This window comes from Vipera berus, assembly GCF_964194415.1.
Source record: "Vipera berus genome assembly, chromosome: 9".
Classification (NCBI taxonomy): domain Eukaryota; kingdom Metazoa; phylum Chordata; class Lepidosauria; order Squamata; family Viperidae; genus Vipera; species Vipera berus.
Window position 1 is genome coordinate 16,263,049 of NC_138212.1, and position 18,642 is coordinate 16,281,690.

General features: G+C 37.9%; 1 protein-coding gene across 3 annotated transcripts in view; it reads right to left on the reverse strand.

Moving 5' to 3' along the window:
* KIAA0319L (KIAA0319 like) overlaps positions 1-18,642 on the reverse strand; it is a 56,984-nt gene that overhangs the window by 21,418 nt on the left and 16,924 nt on the right. For all 3 annotated transcript variants that reach the window (XM_081335180.1, XM_081335181.1, XM_081335182.1), the window contains exons 3-8: positions 12,555-13,249; positions 6,567-6,840; positions 4,654-4,755; positions 4,302-4,399; positions 2,881-2,968; positions 1,091-1,183 (exon numbers count right to left, since the gene is read on the reverse strand). In XM_081335180.1, coding sequence (XP_081191306.1) covers positions 1,091-1,183; positions 2,881-2,968; positions 4,302-4,399; positions 4,654-4,755; positions 6,567-6,840; positions 12,555-13,249 — 1,350 coding nt within the window. The remainder of the gene's footprint in view (positions 1-1,090; positions 1,184-2,880; positions 2,969-4,301; positions 4,400-4,653; positions 4,756-6,566; positions 6,841-12,554; positions 13,250-18,642) is intronic.

Here is an 18,642-nt window from a genome sequence, read left to right on the forward strand (position 1 = left end):
CACCGGGACCTAAAAACCTGGCTCTTTGAGCTATCTGGTCTGGACTGAGGGGTTTTAATGTTTTTAAATTGTGATTTTAATTTTTGGGGGGCTACACTTAATTTAATTTAATTTTAATTTTATATTGTATTGTTTTTAAATTTTGCCTTGTAAACCGCCCTGAGTCCTTCGGGAGTAGGGCGGTATATAAACCAAATAAATAAATAAATAAATAAATAAATAAATTTTGATCATGGGGGTACTGCAGTGATTCTAAGTGCAAGGCAAAAAGTCTTAAGTCACTTTTTCAATGCCTTTGTAACTTTGAATAATTGCTAAATGAATGGTGGCAAATTGAGAACTACCTGTACTTGGGGGAGGCAAGAGTATAGAAGGCTGGCATACTTTGAGGAATTAAAGCAATTTAGTAGAAAGAGATAACATACAAGCTGAGGATATTTTATATCCTCATCATATGCAGCCATTTGAATACACTTGAGAAATCCTTTATGATGGCTTTCTTTGTTATTGAAAAGGAAAAGGGAAAGTAAAGCTGATTTTTGAACAGGTGTCAGAATCTCTTCCTGAAAATATGGCAGCATGATGTTTAGGACCAGAACTGGGATATTGAAAAGCAGTGCTTAAATGTTTTCCTGTGAAAGTAGCATAAAGCCTTGAGCCTTTCAGATATTAAATTACGCGTTTGGCAGTGATGGCTTGTAGATAGGAAGTCTGAGGAAGTCAAGTCGTGAGTAACACTTGAAGTGCTCCAAGGGACACGCCTCTGTCATGCCCCTTTTTTCTTAATGAATTATTGTTGCCTTCCCTAGCTTTTCTGATGATTTCAGGAGCAGACTGCAATGATGGCATTCATGTTGGGAAACTGCGTTAGCCTGTAGGTCAAGCCAGGGCCTAGCTTGGAGTCAATACACAACCGCAAGTGGCATAAGGTTGAGCTCCCTCAAGTTCCATGAAGCCTTAACTGGTCATTCCCAGGGAAAGGCAAGCAGTCGGGGGAGGTTCCTATAAGATACTGTAGGTGGTAGACAATAAAGTAAATATCTATCCATGAGTGTCTTTGGTTGCCAGGGTCTGACATTTGAGTACTTACGGCTGCCATCAATGACTGTTGAGGTGGTTGGAAGAGATATCTCCAGGAACTGGGGTGACACAATGGCCACGGGTGGCTGATTTACTCGAGGCTCTGCAGTGACAAAAGAAATATGACAATTTCCCTAGGAACAAATTACAAGATACTCGTGGCACTTGCCAGCTCCTTTAGAAATCCACTTCATTCAATTGCAGCATAGTAGTAGAAATAAGAACTACAAAAACCCCAATGTTGCTTCTAGATTGTGCTTGCTAGACTACCTTAAGATGAACCCACTGGAGCTCGGAGACCCTTTCCTGTTCACTGTGCAATGTGCTAGTCTATCTTTAAAGGCTATTGTTAGGATTAATCAAAGAATCTGTTCAAAAGTCTGAATTATCTAGAAATGTTTGTAAAATGTAAATTCATTTAGTGGCTATAGCAACTTTCCAGCTTCAAAATCCTCTTATTTACAACCATTGTAAGGATTAAGTTATTACTTATTAAATCCTCTTGTTTGCAAATTGGAAACCCACTTTCTATACAACTAGCTGAAATCACAGCCTTTTTCCCCACTGCTCTTGCATTTTTGGGGTGAGGTGAACAGTCCTGCCATTAAGTTAGGATAGTATTACAATAGGAATTCTCTCCAGCCTCTGGACGAAGCTTCTAACATTCTTCAAAGAGTGGACAGGGAGGCAAGAGTGTCCTCAATTTGCTGCAAATATTTAAAATGCCCTCATATTCATATTTGTAGTATCCAGATGTTAAATTAGTTTCTAAGTACAAAATAGGTACATGGATCTTTTGAACATAGTAGTCCTAAATTCTGGATTAGCAGTATCAGCTGCCCGCTGCAATTCATTAGAGATATCCACTCTGGTTGCCCATATACAAAGAATCATCTTTTGCAAGTAGAGCCCTGCAAATATTCTGATGAATAGGGAGTATTTAAAATAACAAGACAGAAGAAAAGCTCTGTAGAGCTCCTGCAGTTCATAACCAAGGCAAGACCATTTCATCAATGTTGTATTACCTAACTTAAAATAATTAGTGGTAAACAGTAAACACTTCCAAAAGCAGGCAGCCTTATTAGACTGCTGGTAAAAAAAAATCCTGTGGCATCCTAGCTAATTCATTTTCATATAAGCTTCATGCATCAAGCCCACTTCATCAGACAGATGGAACCAATCCCATGAGAGAGATTCTCTTGAGTCCATGCAAAGGAAGGGAATAAGAACTCCTAAAGGAATCAGGACACAGAACGATTAGATACTGGTCATAATAAGATTTCAGAGTTGTGTGTTTTTGTCCCCAAAGGCCCTAATGTGAGTTTTGTGTTCTGAACGTGGTGGCTGACTATAACTTGTCTTGTCAGAATTTAGCCTGTCTCTTTTCAAAGAATTACATCACTGGACAAAGCCCACGAGAGCAACTGCAGTGCAAGACAAGCTTATAGTTTTTTTTCAGAGGGGCAGAAAGTGGTTTATATTTATTATTCATGCTCAAATAGGTCCCTGGGTATGATCTCACCTCATGAAGAAGCATTGCCAAAGAAATTATATAACAACCACCAACAGGAGCACTGCTGCAGTTCACACAAAGCACAGAAAGGGAAGAATGTGATAATGACACACTCCTTTTCCTCTCTCAAAACTGAGTCAAACGTTTTGCTTAGAAAATATTCAGGTCGGTGATAATTTGGGCCACCTACTTGTTTTTCAAATGATTACAAAGGCAGGAAACTATAAGAATAATACCTGGGAAGACAATGCAGGACAGAAGGAGATTGATGCAATCACTGAGCATACCTGGTTTAACTGTCACATTCACCATCCCTTCTCCGTGTGCGTTATCACCATCTACTATTACGTTGAATTCATACAGGCCAACTGTGAGCTGCCAAACAAAATGAGCAGGGATTGTTAAGGAAAAGGACAAGAGTATCATGATATCTTTTAAAAAAATCCATCCTAAAGAATACCCGTTTCCCCGAAAATAAGACCAGGTCTTATTTTATTTTATTTTAATTTTGCCTCCAAAAGAGGCACCAGGTCTTATTTTGGGGGGATGTCTTACTCACCTCGAGCAGCGACAACCCAGCCCAGCAGGTCCACTTTTTCTGGGCCCAAAGGAGCAGCTGCATTCTGGCCTGCATTTCACAGTCAGGCCTTTCCGAAAAAGGCCTGTAACTGAGAAATGCAGGCCTGGCTGGAGAAGATGCCAAAGAAGTGGGCCAGCAAGGAGAGGCCTGGCTGCAGATCCAACCCCCCACCCCCACCCTAACTTGATTTTTAGGTGTGTGCCTCGCCACAAAACTAGGGCTTATTTTAGGCATAGGGCTTATATTAGGCCCACCCCCAAAAATCAAGCTAGGGCTTATTCTGGGGGTAGCCTTACTTTCAGGGAAATACGGTATGGGCAGTGTGTTTGAGGCAGGTCTTGTTATAACACTATTCCCCTCTCTTTCCACCAGTTACAACAACTCCTCCACCATGATTTTCAGGCAGCAAAAGATGTTGCCACATGCTTGGGGAACTTTTAGGAGCCAAGGAAAAGCTCAGATAATACGGGATGAAAACACTGAGAAGCTTCAAACTGCTTTATATACTGCTCCCATTGAACATGTTATTGTTTAAAAGCATTCTTCACATACACTAAAGAAAAGTAATGCATGTTAAACTAGACTGCATCCTCATTCTGGAATTTTTACATTCTCATGATCCTTAAATCTGTTGCTTTTCCATTCCTGTTGCGTACGTTTAACCTCTTGCAAATGGGGCAATAGAGGGAGAGTAGGCTCAGTGGGTTAGGACACTGAGCTTGTCGATCAGAAGGTCGGCAGTTTGGCGGGTCGAATGTGAGCGCCTGTTACTCGTCCCAGCTTCTGCCAACCTAGCAGTTCGAAAGCACGTAAAAATGCAAGTAGAAAAATAGGGACCACTACCGTGGGAAGGTAACAGCGTTCCGTGCGCCTTTGGCGTCTAGTCATGCCGGCCACATGACCACGGAGATGTCCTCGGACAAGCGCTGGCTCTTCGGCTTTGAAACGGAGATGAGCACTGGCCCCTAGAGTTGGAAAAGACTAGCACGCATGTGCGGGGGAACCTTTACCTTTACCTTTTTATGATCAGGTAAACACTTGGACAACAATGCTTTTATTCATTGCCAAATCCATCTAAACCTTGTACAATGACACTTTCAACCCGTAAATCTTTCTAGGCAGACTCACCTTGGATAATTTGAGAATCTGTGAATGCTGTCCTTCCATCTCTCCACTATAATCCTTTGGGTGCGTAATCAATCTCCAATCATAGGAATAGCTACTTCCTAATGGAAGAAGATCAGAGATTAAGATAAAGACCTTAAATATGCATGTCAAAATTATTCAAAAGGTAATGCCAATGTGGGACTTATGCAGAATGGTTTTTTTTTAAGCTGCCATATTTATGTGAATAAGTCTTGATTGCCAAAATAGATTTGGCCAGGCTTCTTAGCTTCATCTTCCATCTTGAACTTACATGCATTTACCAAACAAACTCACAAGGGCTACCAAATTCTGAATTGGACTGTTCAGCTTCTACCTTTAGGTGGTGGAGGTAGGACATATGCATTCAGTTCCACTTCATTCTTTGGCAGGGTCACCTGGACACTGTCTCCAGCAGAAACTGCCAATTTCTTAATAACTGTGGAAGAAAATTAACATTCAAACACCGAGCAGAATTGAGGACAATTCACATTTTGTATTTTTCATTATAATGTGCAATAGGTTGCATTCAGAGGGAAAACAGATGTTTCAGAGCACACAGATGCTCATGTAGCACCTACTGGCAACTTCTTAAAGCAGCTGCCTCTTTCCCTGAGACTAGTTATCTTCCCTTTGCAGCTGCACAAGATAAAGGGGAAAGGATTGTTTGCTTTAAAGAGCTGCCAACAAGTGCTATGCTTCTCCTTTGACATCTGAAATAGTACGCAGGACTAATATACGAAGACTTCTGCAACAAATGATTAACAGACATAGTTTACAATGTACATAAGAATTATTGGTATTTGGGCATGTATGTTCCGCTCCTCCCCTCCTCAGGCATAGATTTTATGAAGGGACCTAAAATATCTTTCTGCTTTTATACAACTAGAACTTCTAGTTACAGATGACTGGTTTCAGAGACTGGTTATTAAATCAGAATTTGATAATGGGGTGCTTGTCTTAAGCTTGCTACTCATTTAAAAAAATAAAATAGGTAATAAAATAATAGGTAATTATAGACAAATAACCATTAACCACAAGTGCTTCTGAATTAATAAGCTACAATATTCTGGAACTGTACATTATAATCTCAGGCTTGTAGATAATACCCATCTCTCAAAACTATGTTATTGTTCCACCCCAAGCTAAGTTTCTGAAGATAAGAAACTTTGCTCTTTTGGAGGAACTAGTTTGACATTGTGCCCTGAACCAACGAGACCAGCTTACACTAGATACATTTCAGGAGAGAATATGAGATTTATTTCACAGACAAGGAGACGCAGGAATCTTGATTTATTCAATGTGAACTTATTTATTTGTTTATTCAAAAGACTTGCATGACTGCTACTATTAGAGAACAACTTAGTGTAGTTCCAAACAATAAAACCACAAACACAGTAAAACGCATAAAAACAAAACAAAAAGGGCACCTCAATCATCCTTCTGGGATGCTCCCCCAAAACCACCCACAGGTTCTCATCACTTTCTCCCCAGTGCCAGGAACTCAAGACTTCTATAAATGTGCAAAGAGTCAGAATTCTGAGTTGGAAACTGAGGAGCATTTTAAAGCCCAAGTATGTAGTCAGAGCTCACAGAACCATAACTCTGTAGTATTTTGAATATTTGGGTATAGACAGTTAGCACTGAAGCTGATAATCAAATCTTGTTTCAATTTAAGGAAAGCAATACTACTGTCTTTAAATAGCTCCCTTCCAACAGCCAGATGAAGAAGACAAATAACAGCCAACATTCACAAAGAAAGAAGAGCAAAACATATTAATGAGAATACATCTGGATTTTAAGAAGTTCCTCAAATAAAATCAGGGCACAGTTCACATTCCTGAATACCGAATAAACTCGTGGAGAAAGAGTTAATCTTTTTTTTCATTCAGTGTTTTTAGGAGGCTAAAATGAGGATACTAGTTGCACACAAGAATTTTTAAAACGTATTGGGTCAGTAGAAACTCAAACTAGAAAATAATCAAAACGTATGCCCCCTTAATCACAGACCTGACACAATATCTGAATAATTTGTCTTTGGATCTAGTGCAACAGTATCAACAGAGCTTTGTCTGCTTATGAACTAAGATTAACAGAAGTTGTTCTTTTTATAAAAAGTATTAGGAAATAAAAGTTACCTTCCAAGCATTGTTGACAAAATCAGTGTTAGGTGAGTCCAGAATTTGGAACCTGGCCAAGAACATTTAAAGAAGGATGTATGGCATCTCCTCAGCCAAAGTTTGCTCTTACCTGGTGTTGGGGCAGGAGTACTAGGTACCACAGCAGGCTCGGTCAGAACTGCAGTAACACTGCCATTGATAGGAGTGCCAGTTGGAACAGGGAAAACCTGTTGCACCTTCCCCAAATCCTTTCCCTGAAGACTATTAGAAGTTGGGATGGCTTTTTCTAAAGAGACGGTCTGGATGGAAGCATTGTTGGATGGCCTGGTTTTCTCAGAGTTCCCAACAGGACTGGGGAAGGTGGTTGCCGAAGAGGGATACGGTGTAGAAACTCCTGTAGGGGCCTAGAATTTATATGAGAGAGACGGAGAGTTTGTGAGAATAAATATCAATTACAATTTGTAATAAGTAACAAGTTCAACTCTTAGTAAGTAACTTAATTCTCAATTGTTATTTTAGAGGATTTCCTCCATTCTGCTGCCCAGAAATTATATCCCATTCATGAATTACAGAGATAAATACTGCCATTACGAAGTAAAATTATTCCTAAATATTCTTAGTTTAATAAACATTTTGTTTATAAATCAGATTTCTAATAACATTTATATTAAATCCAATTAAATGTAGAATACAGTACAGCTATAACAGTATATTGTAGGAATTGTAACAGAATTTGAATTTTATTTTTTAGAACTATAGCAAGGATTATAGAAATATCTGTACTCTTGTACTAGAAATACTTATTATTTAAGCATATGGTATACAGTACATACAGAGTTATAAAACTGAGGATCACCACTGAGAAATCCTATTTAGAAGACCTGCCAGCCAGTCTAATAGTGAATATTGGGTATATATTATAGTATCATAGATGCGAGATATTTCAAGAAATAGAGTTGGGCCAAGTTGAGTCCTCCGGGAGAAGGGCGGTATATAAAACGAATGAATAAATAAATAAATAAATAAATAAATAAATAAAGAAAGAAAGAAAGAAAGAAAGTGATTGTTGATTCTTACAGAACTGTTGAGGTACATAAAATTGAGGTGCTGTAGAGCAATGGTTCTCAACTGAGGCCCTAGGATTCTTAAAGGAAACTAAGCGTATTAGATCACAAATACTATATTGCTGATGTGAGAAAATGCATCAGTTATGTTCCGTATCTGTATCCAGGCCCTGATGGGAGACAAAGGAGAAAAAAGTTTGAGAAACATTATTTTAGAGGATGGGGAGCACTAGGGTGATGATTAATGTCGGGATAGCATAAGTATTGAGATTATGCTAGCTATCTAAAGCATGACAAATAAAATTTTATTTTCTATTCACTCAACATTTATCTTGCTTGGAAGCAGGATTTCCGTCTTCATGGTCAAGAATTTGAGCGAGGGGTTTGTTTTAGTAATATATAATATTCTTTTACTCACAAAGTGATCAGACTAGTGTAAACAAATCTAAGGAACAGATGGAAACAATTTCCTTTCTTTCATCAGGAAATTCTTTCACAGACCTTCCCCATTCCAACGGCTTGCCTGGAGCAGCAAGAACCGGACATTTCAGTTTTCACTGGGCTTATCTGTATAATTGCATATTTTCTTGATCCTTTTTATATAGCATCAGTCAAATTCTTAAATTGAAGTATCCAGAAACATCTATGATCTGTACCATATTTATAAGGAAAAATGCAGCATATGTTATTGCGATAGAAATAATTTATTTTTATTATTAAATGTGTGACTTGGGAAGTTAGAAGATAAAATTGATCAACTTTTGATTGATCAAGCAAAGTCAGTGGGGAAGCCAGATTCACTTAACAATTGTGTTACTAACTTAACAACTGTAGTGATTCACTTAACAACTGTGAGAAGGTAGGTCACAAAATGGGGCAAAATTCACTTAACAAAAGTCTTGCTTAGGAACAGAAATGTTGGGTTCAGTTGTGGTCATAATATTCACCACTTGCTTTAATATAGATTTGCCTGATTCGCTGGAGCAAAAATGGCTTCCAACTTCTCTAAGATGCTATTTATCCCTCCAGTCTGTTCTGCCCATCAGTCCCTTGAAGAAATCAAGAAATCATAGTGCGCCCCTTGCATTTTAGGTGTTTGACTACTATTCTGTCAATTTTCATAAGAGGGTTTCAATAGAAAACCAATCTTAATCTTTTTTTCAGTCAAGTCTATTTAAAAATTCCCAACAGGATTTTCTCTGTTTTTATAAGGAGGATGCACCTTCTCCTAGTTGCTGATAGTGCTTTGTCCTTGAAATATATTCCAACTGTTATTGTGTGAGAATAGCACTTGCTTCCCCCAACACAAACTATCATCAAAGCAGTGAGAGAAAATAGCACCAGGAGGACAAGTTGGATAATCTCTGGTATGTCAACACAATAGAACAAACATCTATACAGATCCAGAGCTAGTGACAGAAATAGTCTATCTAGCGAATTAAATATTCAAACTGCTTTTTTGCCATTTTTCTGTAGTTTCTTATCAAGATATAAAAATGTTCTGTTGCTCCTACGTGGGTTTGGGGTTGAAAATTATACCAGCATTATTCAAGAAACAGCAAATTCTGAATCAAAATAAAAGGGTGTTTTATCCAGCCATGATTTAGATATAGTGGTACCTTGGTACTCATCGTTAATTGGTTCCGGAAGGTGCGATGAGTACCAAAAATGATGAGTACCAAACAGTTTTTTCTCATAAGGAATAGAAAGTGACAAGAAAGCCAACACCAAGCCTGTGTGTTGAGTACCAAACAATGAGTACCAGGACAAATTTTTTGCGTCAAAATACATTGAGTACCAAATTCGATGAGTTTCAAAGCAATTGAATACTTTGTCTGTACTGACAAAGTCACGGGCAGAATTAACATACAATAAATAGAAATATTACTTTTTATAAGAGTTTATTTTCTACAAACTGTATTTTTCTAGCTCTCAAATTGCAGTGTTTCATTACTGGCAAAACTCAATTCCCTTCCTCTTAATTTCTCAGTATGCCTTTTGGATGAACAGTGTTTCCTGTCCTTTGTCATATTATCAGAGGTTCGATGCACATTCTAACAAACTCAGAAAAAGACAAATGCAGTGTAAATATGGCGTTTAGAAAATAGGAAAGGAAAACATAGGATAAAATAGACATGTTTTCGTTGTCCCACAATATGAATGGAGTCAGAAAAAACTAATCCATGAAGAGTAGAAGTGACTGCTGTAATAAATGTTAGGAATAAAGCTAAAGCTACTGTTTTTTCTATCTTAGCAACCACAGAATTTTAATAGGCTGTTTCTGCAGTCCTCCTGCAGTGAAACAGCAGACAAGTCTGCTTCACATTTCTCTTGTTGAATCAGTCTCTACTGTCCAGCTCACATACTGACATTTGGACTTATTTTATTAATTTTATTTTATTAATCCTATTAATTTTTTTGTTAATTAAACTGATGCAAGAACAATATTTTTTTAAAAATAGCAGTGTGAAACAGGAATCCACAGAATCTCCTGCACTCTAAATTTATCTCTTGTAATACATTGTGAGGTTGCTTTCTCAAATGTTTCACGTCTCTCGAAATGTGACCCCTTCTGCCTCCCACCTCAAACTAATCTGTTTATTACAACACTTTGGGCATTAGTTGTATTAAGGCCACACAGAAGCTTTAAAATCACCATAACTAGCTGCACATATTAAAGGTCTCCCTCTTTTCTTAGGCTCATTATGTAAAGATTAGTATCTGTGCGAGTCCTTGGGATCTCTCCACCGATAACAGAATAATAATTTTAAATTTTCTTCATTTCTCTCAGTTCACTATTTGCCCTTACTTATATTACTGTAATCATTTATCAAGCAATGCTAGTAGCTAAAAATGAAAAACCTTTGCAGTTTTATTGGCAAAATTTCAGAAGTGGTTTGCCACTGCCTTCTTCCTAGGGCTGAGAGACAGAGACTGGCCCAAGCTTACCCAGTTAACTTTGTGCCCAGAGCAGTATCAGAACTCACCAGAACTCTTCAGGTTTCTAGCCTGATTCCACTGTACCAAGCTCGCTTTCAAGAAAACATTACTATTATATGTATATCGTTGGTTTTTAAAAAATATACGTATTATTTTCTTCTCTCCCATTCTTCAGAATTACATTTTTTTCCCTACCACCCCTACAATAGTAAGATGCTCAGTTTCAGACCAGCAGCTTTTACAGCAGCAGTGTAAAGTACAAGAGGAAAAAGCAGGAACAGAAAGGTTTTAATAATCCTTCAGTCACTTCTGAAAATGCTCTCTCCTGGCAACAGATCTAATTAACAGTACAAGACACTTTTTTCCAGGCTTATTGGAGCAATGAATTTGAGAATTTTTCCTAGAACATAAAAATGGCACAACATTGTGCTATAAGGCCTCACTTTTAAGTTACCCTGAGAAGCAAAACAGCAAGCTTGAAACACACTTCAAAAGTCAGGATCACAATTGAATCTTACATAAGAATAAGAAAGGCTGATTTCCACATTTTCACATTATAAAGGCTTTTGCTTCTGAAAACCTTGCATACCTTGAAAGCCCAGCTTTTAATAAATTTGAAAGTGACAGAAACATGGGCTGGAATAGCAGCAAAATGTCGTTATCAGAATATCAAGAGAAAAGTGATAATTCAGGATGTGGTTTTAAAAAAAGGATGCAGTATGCTTAAGCTGAAATCAGCTGAAATGTGTATTTAATGCTCAGGTCAGGAAGGATTCAGCACAGGGAACACAGTGTCATCTTTCTGTCATCCCAGAGTAATAAACTCTTGTGAGAGGCCAGATGTTCATGATTTAAGGGACAGGAGTTAAGGCATTGTTAAGACAAGAAAGCTGAACAATTCCCAGGTGACTAAAAAGTCAAGGGACAGCAGAGGGATAGCAAGGACAGCTAAGACAAAGCAATGCCATGTAGCTGTTTCCCATATGAAATGGGCCATTTCCAAATTTCCTGAAATGTCCTTTGGCTCCGATCTATATCCTGTTCTGCAAGGTTGGCAGTTTTCTTGTCACAGCTGCAAAGTGACCACACCCTGTCAATACTGCACCCAGCTATATGGGAATATCAGATTTCATGAATTACAGTCTTTTTGCAATAGGTGAGATTAAGCAGGATATGACTCTGATCCTACTGGACGTCTCCACAGTTGCAAAAACCTAGCTTTTTTGTCATGCCCTGGGATAGGAAGAAGAAGTCTGCTCCTCAAAGGGAGTTTCTGGTGAAGAATATTAAATATTCTCCCAGTGTGCTGTGGACTGTTTTGATTTTGTCTGTTGTTGGCTGTTACTGATCAGATATTTTAATGCTATGGTATAAGCCATCTAGACTAGAGCCATCCTCTGATTGAGGCCACACAAGTTGACAAAAAGTAAATTTATTTCCCAATTCAGGAAACTTTTAGTGAAAGCTTTACTATAGAATGGTTAATACTGATACAATGGAAGAGTAATTTACAATAAAATGCTATATTTTGACACAATCTGTTTCAGTAACATCTGCAACATTTGAAGCAATATGCCAAACAAATGGAAACATATTTATAGCTTTTAATAGTTCTGTTTGCTATTTTTGCTGTGTGAAGAGACATGTTGATAAGCAACAAGCTTTATTCTCAACCTTGCAGCTGCAGAGGAGAATGGAGAGCATTCTGATGGCTGCAAATTAATCCATACTTCCTCTTTACCCTAGAGTTGAAACTAAACCTGGCAAATGTGTAGCCAAGAGTTTGGGTTAGGGTCAGCCTTAATTTTAGAGAGACGTTGGGTCAAATCAGCCCAGCCTTCCCTACTTCAGGATTTGCTTAGATAGAAGAAGTATGTATGATTTGCCCAGTTTTGACGGGTTAAAAGAATACAGATGCTACTCTAATATAAAAGTCTACTATTAGAAGCAAACAATCCCCTATACAGAGATAGATCAACAGGATACGGATTAATTTTTAAGGTCAAATGAACTAGTTGGGTAACAGTCAAGGCAGAGAGAGAGAACAAGATCATAGAAATTCTGCACTGCCATTGGATTGAGTAGCATGACTGCCTTTCCGGGGATTCACTTACCCCCAAGGAGTTACTCCCACCAAGGTCATGCTGTCTGTTAATGTTATCACTGTTGGAAGAAGATGGGCTTTGGGGTTTCAGTTCTTTTGAATCCTTATTATTTGGCAGGAGGATTTTTTCTACTTTAGTATGATTTCCTGAAAGATTTGCTTCCGATCTTGAAGACTGTGGTTCTATAAGATCCCTGTGAGTAGGTATTCTATCCAAGTCTTCTGATGGAACTGGATGGTTTACAGAACTTCCAACGGTGGAGTCCACGTCTCGCTTTAGAGAATTTCCCCTGACTTTTCCTAAATGCAATGCGTGAGCAGGCAGCTCTTTGAAGGACCTCTGTATCCTTGATTTACTCTGATGTCTCTCCCTCCAGTTCAACCATTTGGGACGATGGGCTTGCCTCTCTTTGGCAGGTTGGGAATCTGCATCAAGATCAGATTTTGTTACAAAGACCAGGATGGGCTCCACCATGTCAGTTCTGATCTCCTGACACTTGTGAGACTTGGTACAGTTCACCTGGATGCAGACAGTCCCCATGAGCCAAAATGCATCACAGGCTGGGGTTTGACAACAAGCAGCTTGACAAGAGTGGATAGAATGCAATCCTTCCAGCAGCTGAAGTTGGACACCGTCTGATGACCTCAAACTGCCCTCTTCCAAAGGCTTTCCAGACTGGCAAGCACTTCTGCTCCAGCTTCCATCTGTGCAAAGAGAAGTAAAATTACAATCATTTTAAAGAAGCAGTAAAAACAAAGGCAAAATGATCACCAGTGGTTGGTTTGCTCACCTGTACAGCAACAACAAAAATCAATCGTTTCCTTTTTCTTATCCAGGAACATGGTTGTTGTTGTTGTTGTTGCCATCATTATATTTTTATCCCACCTTTTAATATATTTTTGGTCAACACAAGGTGGAGAACATACCTGGTGCACCTGCCTCCTATTTTTCCAATAACAGAGTTGGGTTGGGCTGAGAGGCGACTGGCCCAGTTGCCCAATTGGTTTCATGCCTAAGGGAGACCTGGAACTCCCAGTCTTCTCATTTTGAGGCCAACAATTTTACACTATACCAAATATACTCTCTTATATTAAAATGTTTATGTTTAAAATAAGAGGGAGAAAAAGGGAGCAGAATACCAGCTGCTCAATGAAAAATGGCAAAATGCTAAAAAATAACAGAGAAAAGGCTGAACTATTCTTGAACATACTATTATGGAGTCAGAGCACCAACACCCAAATCTGATACTTTGTTATGAAGTTAGGCTACCTTATCTATCAAATAAATAAATAATAATAAATCAATCTTGCCTAGTTGAATTTTTCCAATAGAAAAAAAATGTCCCAGAAAGTTTATTCACTAGCTATATTCCTGAAGCTGCAACATACTGCCTCTCAACATACCTTGTGCTTGCTGTAAGTCGTGAAAATATTGTCAAATATATTACACTAACTACTGCAAATCTACTGAGGTATATAAGCTTATTTAGTCCCAAAATGAAACTTTCAATAACAGCAATATATCACTAGAATTATAATTAGTTCCTTTCTGAACAAAAAAATGTTGCCGCTGCCATTTTTCTGTGAGGTGATAAATTCCATCTACTTAGTGACAAATAAAATATCTCTTCATTGATTAGGATTTTGTATCACTGACAAAAATATGCTCCTTTTTCCTCATTACATTAAAAAATGATGAGCTCACACATGCATATTTTAGATTCAGTAACTACAGCATATTTATTTGACAGAATATTGCTTTTTCTCACTGCACCAGGATATTAAGAGGACTAGAATCCAAGAATAAAAACTAAACATAACCCTCCTACTCTTCAATATGAATCAATGGTGGCATTTCATTGTGCTACATGATGTTAAATGATAAGTAGAAAGAAAGGCAAGTTATCTACGGAACTGTGACTAAACAGTGCTGTTTTGAAATTCTAATCTAGGCTCGATCAGAAGGCTCCTTATCTTCATGTCATCCCAGGTGTTTTTGCAAGACCTCTAGAGTCTAGAGCAGGGGTAGGCAACCTTGGCTCTTTTATGACTCGTGGACTTCAACTTCCAGAATTCCTGAGTCAGCACGGCTGGCTCAGGAATTCTGGGAGTTGAAGTTCATGAGTCATAAAAGAGCCAAGGTTGCCTACCCCTGGTCTAGACCATGATTAAAAAGTCATTTTGTCCCAGGTCAGAAATACTAATTCATCTATATTCAACTGCTTTTAGGATTCTGACTGCACTACCATAATGTGGTAATCAGATAATGATTCAGCATCATAATAATACAACAACATATGTAATATGTAATTAACAGGGCCCATATTTCTGAACTATAGAAGAATGAGGAATTAGATGGACACTAATAAACAAATTTAGGTCTGTTTCCCTGTTTCCGTAAGTGCACATACAAATAATTCTATGGAAAGGAATATCTGATTTCTCAAGAGAACTGATCTGTTATTCCCAAACCTGTGGAGTGACAGTGCTGTAATGTTTTCTACCTCACCAACTTGTCCTATTCTACTGTGCTTCCATTTTATCACAAATAACACCAAGCGTTTTTGCAACACTATCCTCAAGAGACATTATTGGATGTTTGGGTTTTTACTTTTTTTTCAGGGATTGATGTAATTTTTTAATTGTTTTTAACTTTTGTATTTCTTGTTTTAAATACCCTGTAAACCGCCCTGAGTCCTTCGGGAAAGGGCGGTATATAAATCTAATAAATAAATAAATCTCCTTTGAGCTGAAAAGATGGGAGAAAAGCTTTATATTTGAATATAAACTGATGAAAAAGTAAAACAGCAAAAGTGCTTCACATCTTCACCCACAAATACTTGACTGCCTGGAACACCTTAAAATGACCTCACTGTTCCCCAGCATCGTGTGGCATTTGTATAATCAACCAGAGCCACTTATTTTCCTGACAAACATCCATGCTCTTGCATGCTGGACCGTGATACTTGGTATTACATTTTAGTATTTAATATTCTATGTAGAATATATAACTATGCTATTACAACATATAAGACTATTGAAGAAAAAAAACTTAAGCACTATGAATTTTGAGCTGGCATGTATCCAATTGTCATGATACATCATGTTGAATTAATTAACTTACTAATCAGAAAGTCAAAAGATACTTTTGTCAAACTGAAATCTAAATTGTATTACATCTATGGCATTACAATAACTAACCCCCTAAAAAGGTGTTAGCCTCATAAGATTTTGTCTTGACAAATGCAAGCTGATTTCTGGTAATTAATGCATTGTTTCTAGTGCCTGGTATATAGTTCTTGGGTTTTCCTTTCAAGATACAGATAATATTTGCCTTTTGCAGTCCCCCGATACTGTTTTCCAGAATTATTCAAAGGATAACATACATAAAAGTTTGGCAAGTTTCTTACTCCCGCTCGATTATTAAATTAGTTAATTAGGCCCTGGAGATTTTTATTTTATTTTTATTTTAATCCCATTTATATCCCGCCCTTCTCCGAAGACTCAGGGCGGCTTACAATCTAAGAAGCACAAATCAATGTGCTTAGCAATAGCCTTCATTCTATGTATATGCCTGCTTATTAGGGCTTTCACACACCCCCAAGCGGCATTATTACAAAGTCAGCTTATTGCCCCCAACAATCTGGGTCCTCATTTTACCTACCTCGGAAGGATGGAAGGCTGAGTCAACCTTGAGCCTGGTGGGACTCGAACCTGCACTAAACAGATATGCTCTAACAAGGATTCTGTTAGTCTCAACTAAGGATCTGGCCCTTAACCCTGTTTTTTACAATTACATAACCTCTTCTAGAAAAACAAGCAAGAAGAGGAGTTGAGCAGTTCCACTTTTTCTTTCTTATTTTTTAGCATTTTTCCATTTTCACTAAGCAGCTGGTATATCTCTTCCACTTCCATAAAATTTTGAACACAAAGGTATTTTGGTTGTTTTCCCCCTCCTTTGTTAAACTCAACTGATTCTGCATTCTGGCTTTTGTAGCACCTTCTCTACAATTCAGGATATCTTCATCTGTCACGCTTCTACTTCCTGCTTGTAACTAACTCATTTGTTTGCAGATCAGTGCTAAATTTTTCATTGATCTATATTTCCTCCGCCCACCCACCAACCCCATCCCTGTTTTTGCCATGGTGGAATTGGGCTTAAGGATTTCCTATTCAAATGATATTCAAATGATTTCCTATTCAAATGATGACATATATACTAAATTATATTTGGCTTTATTTGAAATTCGAACATTCCAGTGTTATATAAACAGTATTCTTTAAGGTTCATGCACCAGGAACTGGATCAGTGGGCAACCTATAAAGGTTGGCAGTATATAATGAATTTTCTAGAAGGTTTGTATGTGGCAAGCAGGTCTGTATAGTTTTCTCTAATATTACCAGGGTAATAAAAATTCTCCATCAGTACCGCTTCATGTTTCCTTGAAAGATTTAGTTTGGAAAGCATGCTTCATTCTGGTCGATAACAACAACCACATATTTTAATACAGTGATTTATACATTTTTGCAAGTTCATTCATTGATTCTTTGGAGAAGCATAGATATTTTAATGCACAGGGCAATTTCACCTCCCTTTCCATTGCTTTCATTCTTTTTAACAGCTGTATCTGCCAACTGCTCTATTAAACAAGTGCATTCATTCCTATGAAATCATATTTGCTTTCCTGTACTCAGAGTTTAAGCTCATCCTGCTTATTTCTTGTATTCTGAATGTACAGAAAACACAGGTGTGAAGCTTGTGAGCCAATGTTATTCCTGGTTTCTTTTACTGAGTTAAGTAGGTCATATTTTTAAAAAAAAAAAGCATACCCACTTTCCTCTATAGAGTGTAAGGCTTTATCTGAGTTCCTTACATCACTATTTTCTTTTTCATAACACCACAGAATTCAGTCTAATGCCTTCTTGATTAAGTCAAATATATTTTTATCAGTCCTGTGAGATGGAACTCATTTTGTACTAGCAGTCCATCAGGTGTCAGGCTCAAGGAACCAGAACCAGGATGTGAGATGATCAAAAGTTATTGTTGCAATGTCCATTTACAAGAATCTTGCCAGACTGTCTGCATTTTCTTGGGAACATAAGGCTTCAGGGTAGAGACTGCCATGCTGATGCTTTCTGTGATGTACGGACTCTAAAGTCAACCCCCTTTTCTTACCTCCTCCCACTCTAGCTAGAGATTCCACCACATCGGAAATTCTTCGGACCACAATCCAATCATCTTCCACTAACATCATTTGAATAGTTTTAGTCTTATACCTGCTCCGTACTTCTGCCGTTTCCCAATTCTCTACTATGGCCCAGAAAGTTGAATAAGAACAGTAACTGAACCTCCTGATTGAGCATTCTTCATACATCTTCTAAATATACAGTGATAACAATGTATCTGCTCTGGAAGTATCACTGATATCACATCTATGACTTAGAACTGATAATTGATAGTAGATTTTACAGTATAAATCTTGAAATTATTCTGCTATATTCCTAACCCAAGCTTTTGGCATGAGTTATCAGACATGTTTGTTCCACAGCTCTTCTCCTTATTTTCTTATAGAATACGCTGCATTTCCTCTGTCTTTCAGGGATACATTATCCTGGCGCATCTTCAGCCAAGCCTATTTTCCTTTCCCTGAAAACTCAAGAGGCAATTAATTCTCTGAGGGCCTCAGAGCTGTTCTGAGTTCCAGAAGTACAGAATATTTACTGCATTATTTTTTTCTGGTTGTTGCTTTCATTAACTGGCCTTTTTGTTGGATTCTTGTTCAGACAATATGTAGAGTTATTAGCCTTATCAGCTCATGTTGCAGTACCTCCATTGTTTGAGCTAGTAAACCTCCAGCCTCTCTTATGAGCTTGTATGGCCATTCACTACACCAGTTCTCCAGCTCTTTTTTCAGGTGCCCCCACTACCTTGCAGTTTCTGAAATAAGTAATTTCTGGACTCTGGAAATAAGACTCCGGAAAGAGTGCAAAGAAGAGCAACAAAGATTATTAGGGGGCTGGAGACTAAAACATATGAAGAATGGTTGCAGATATTGGATATATCTAGTCTAGTGAAAAATAGGACTGGGGGCAACATG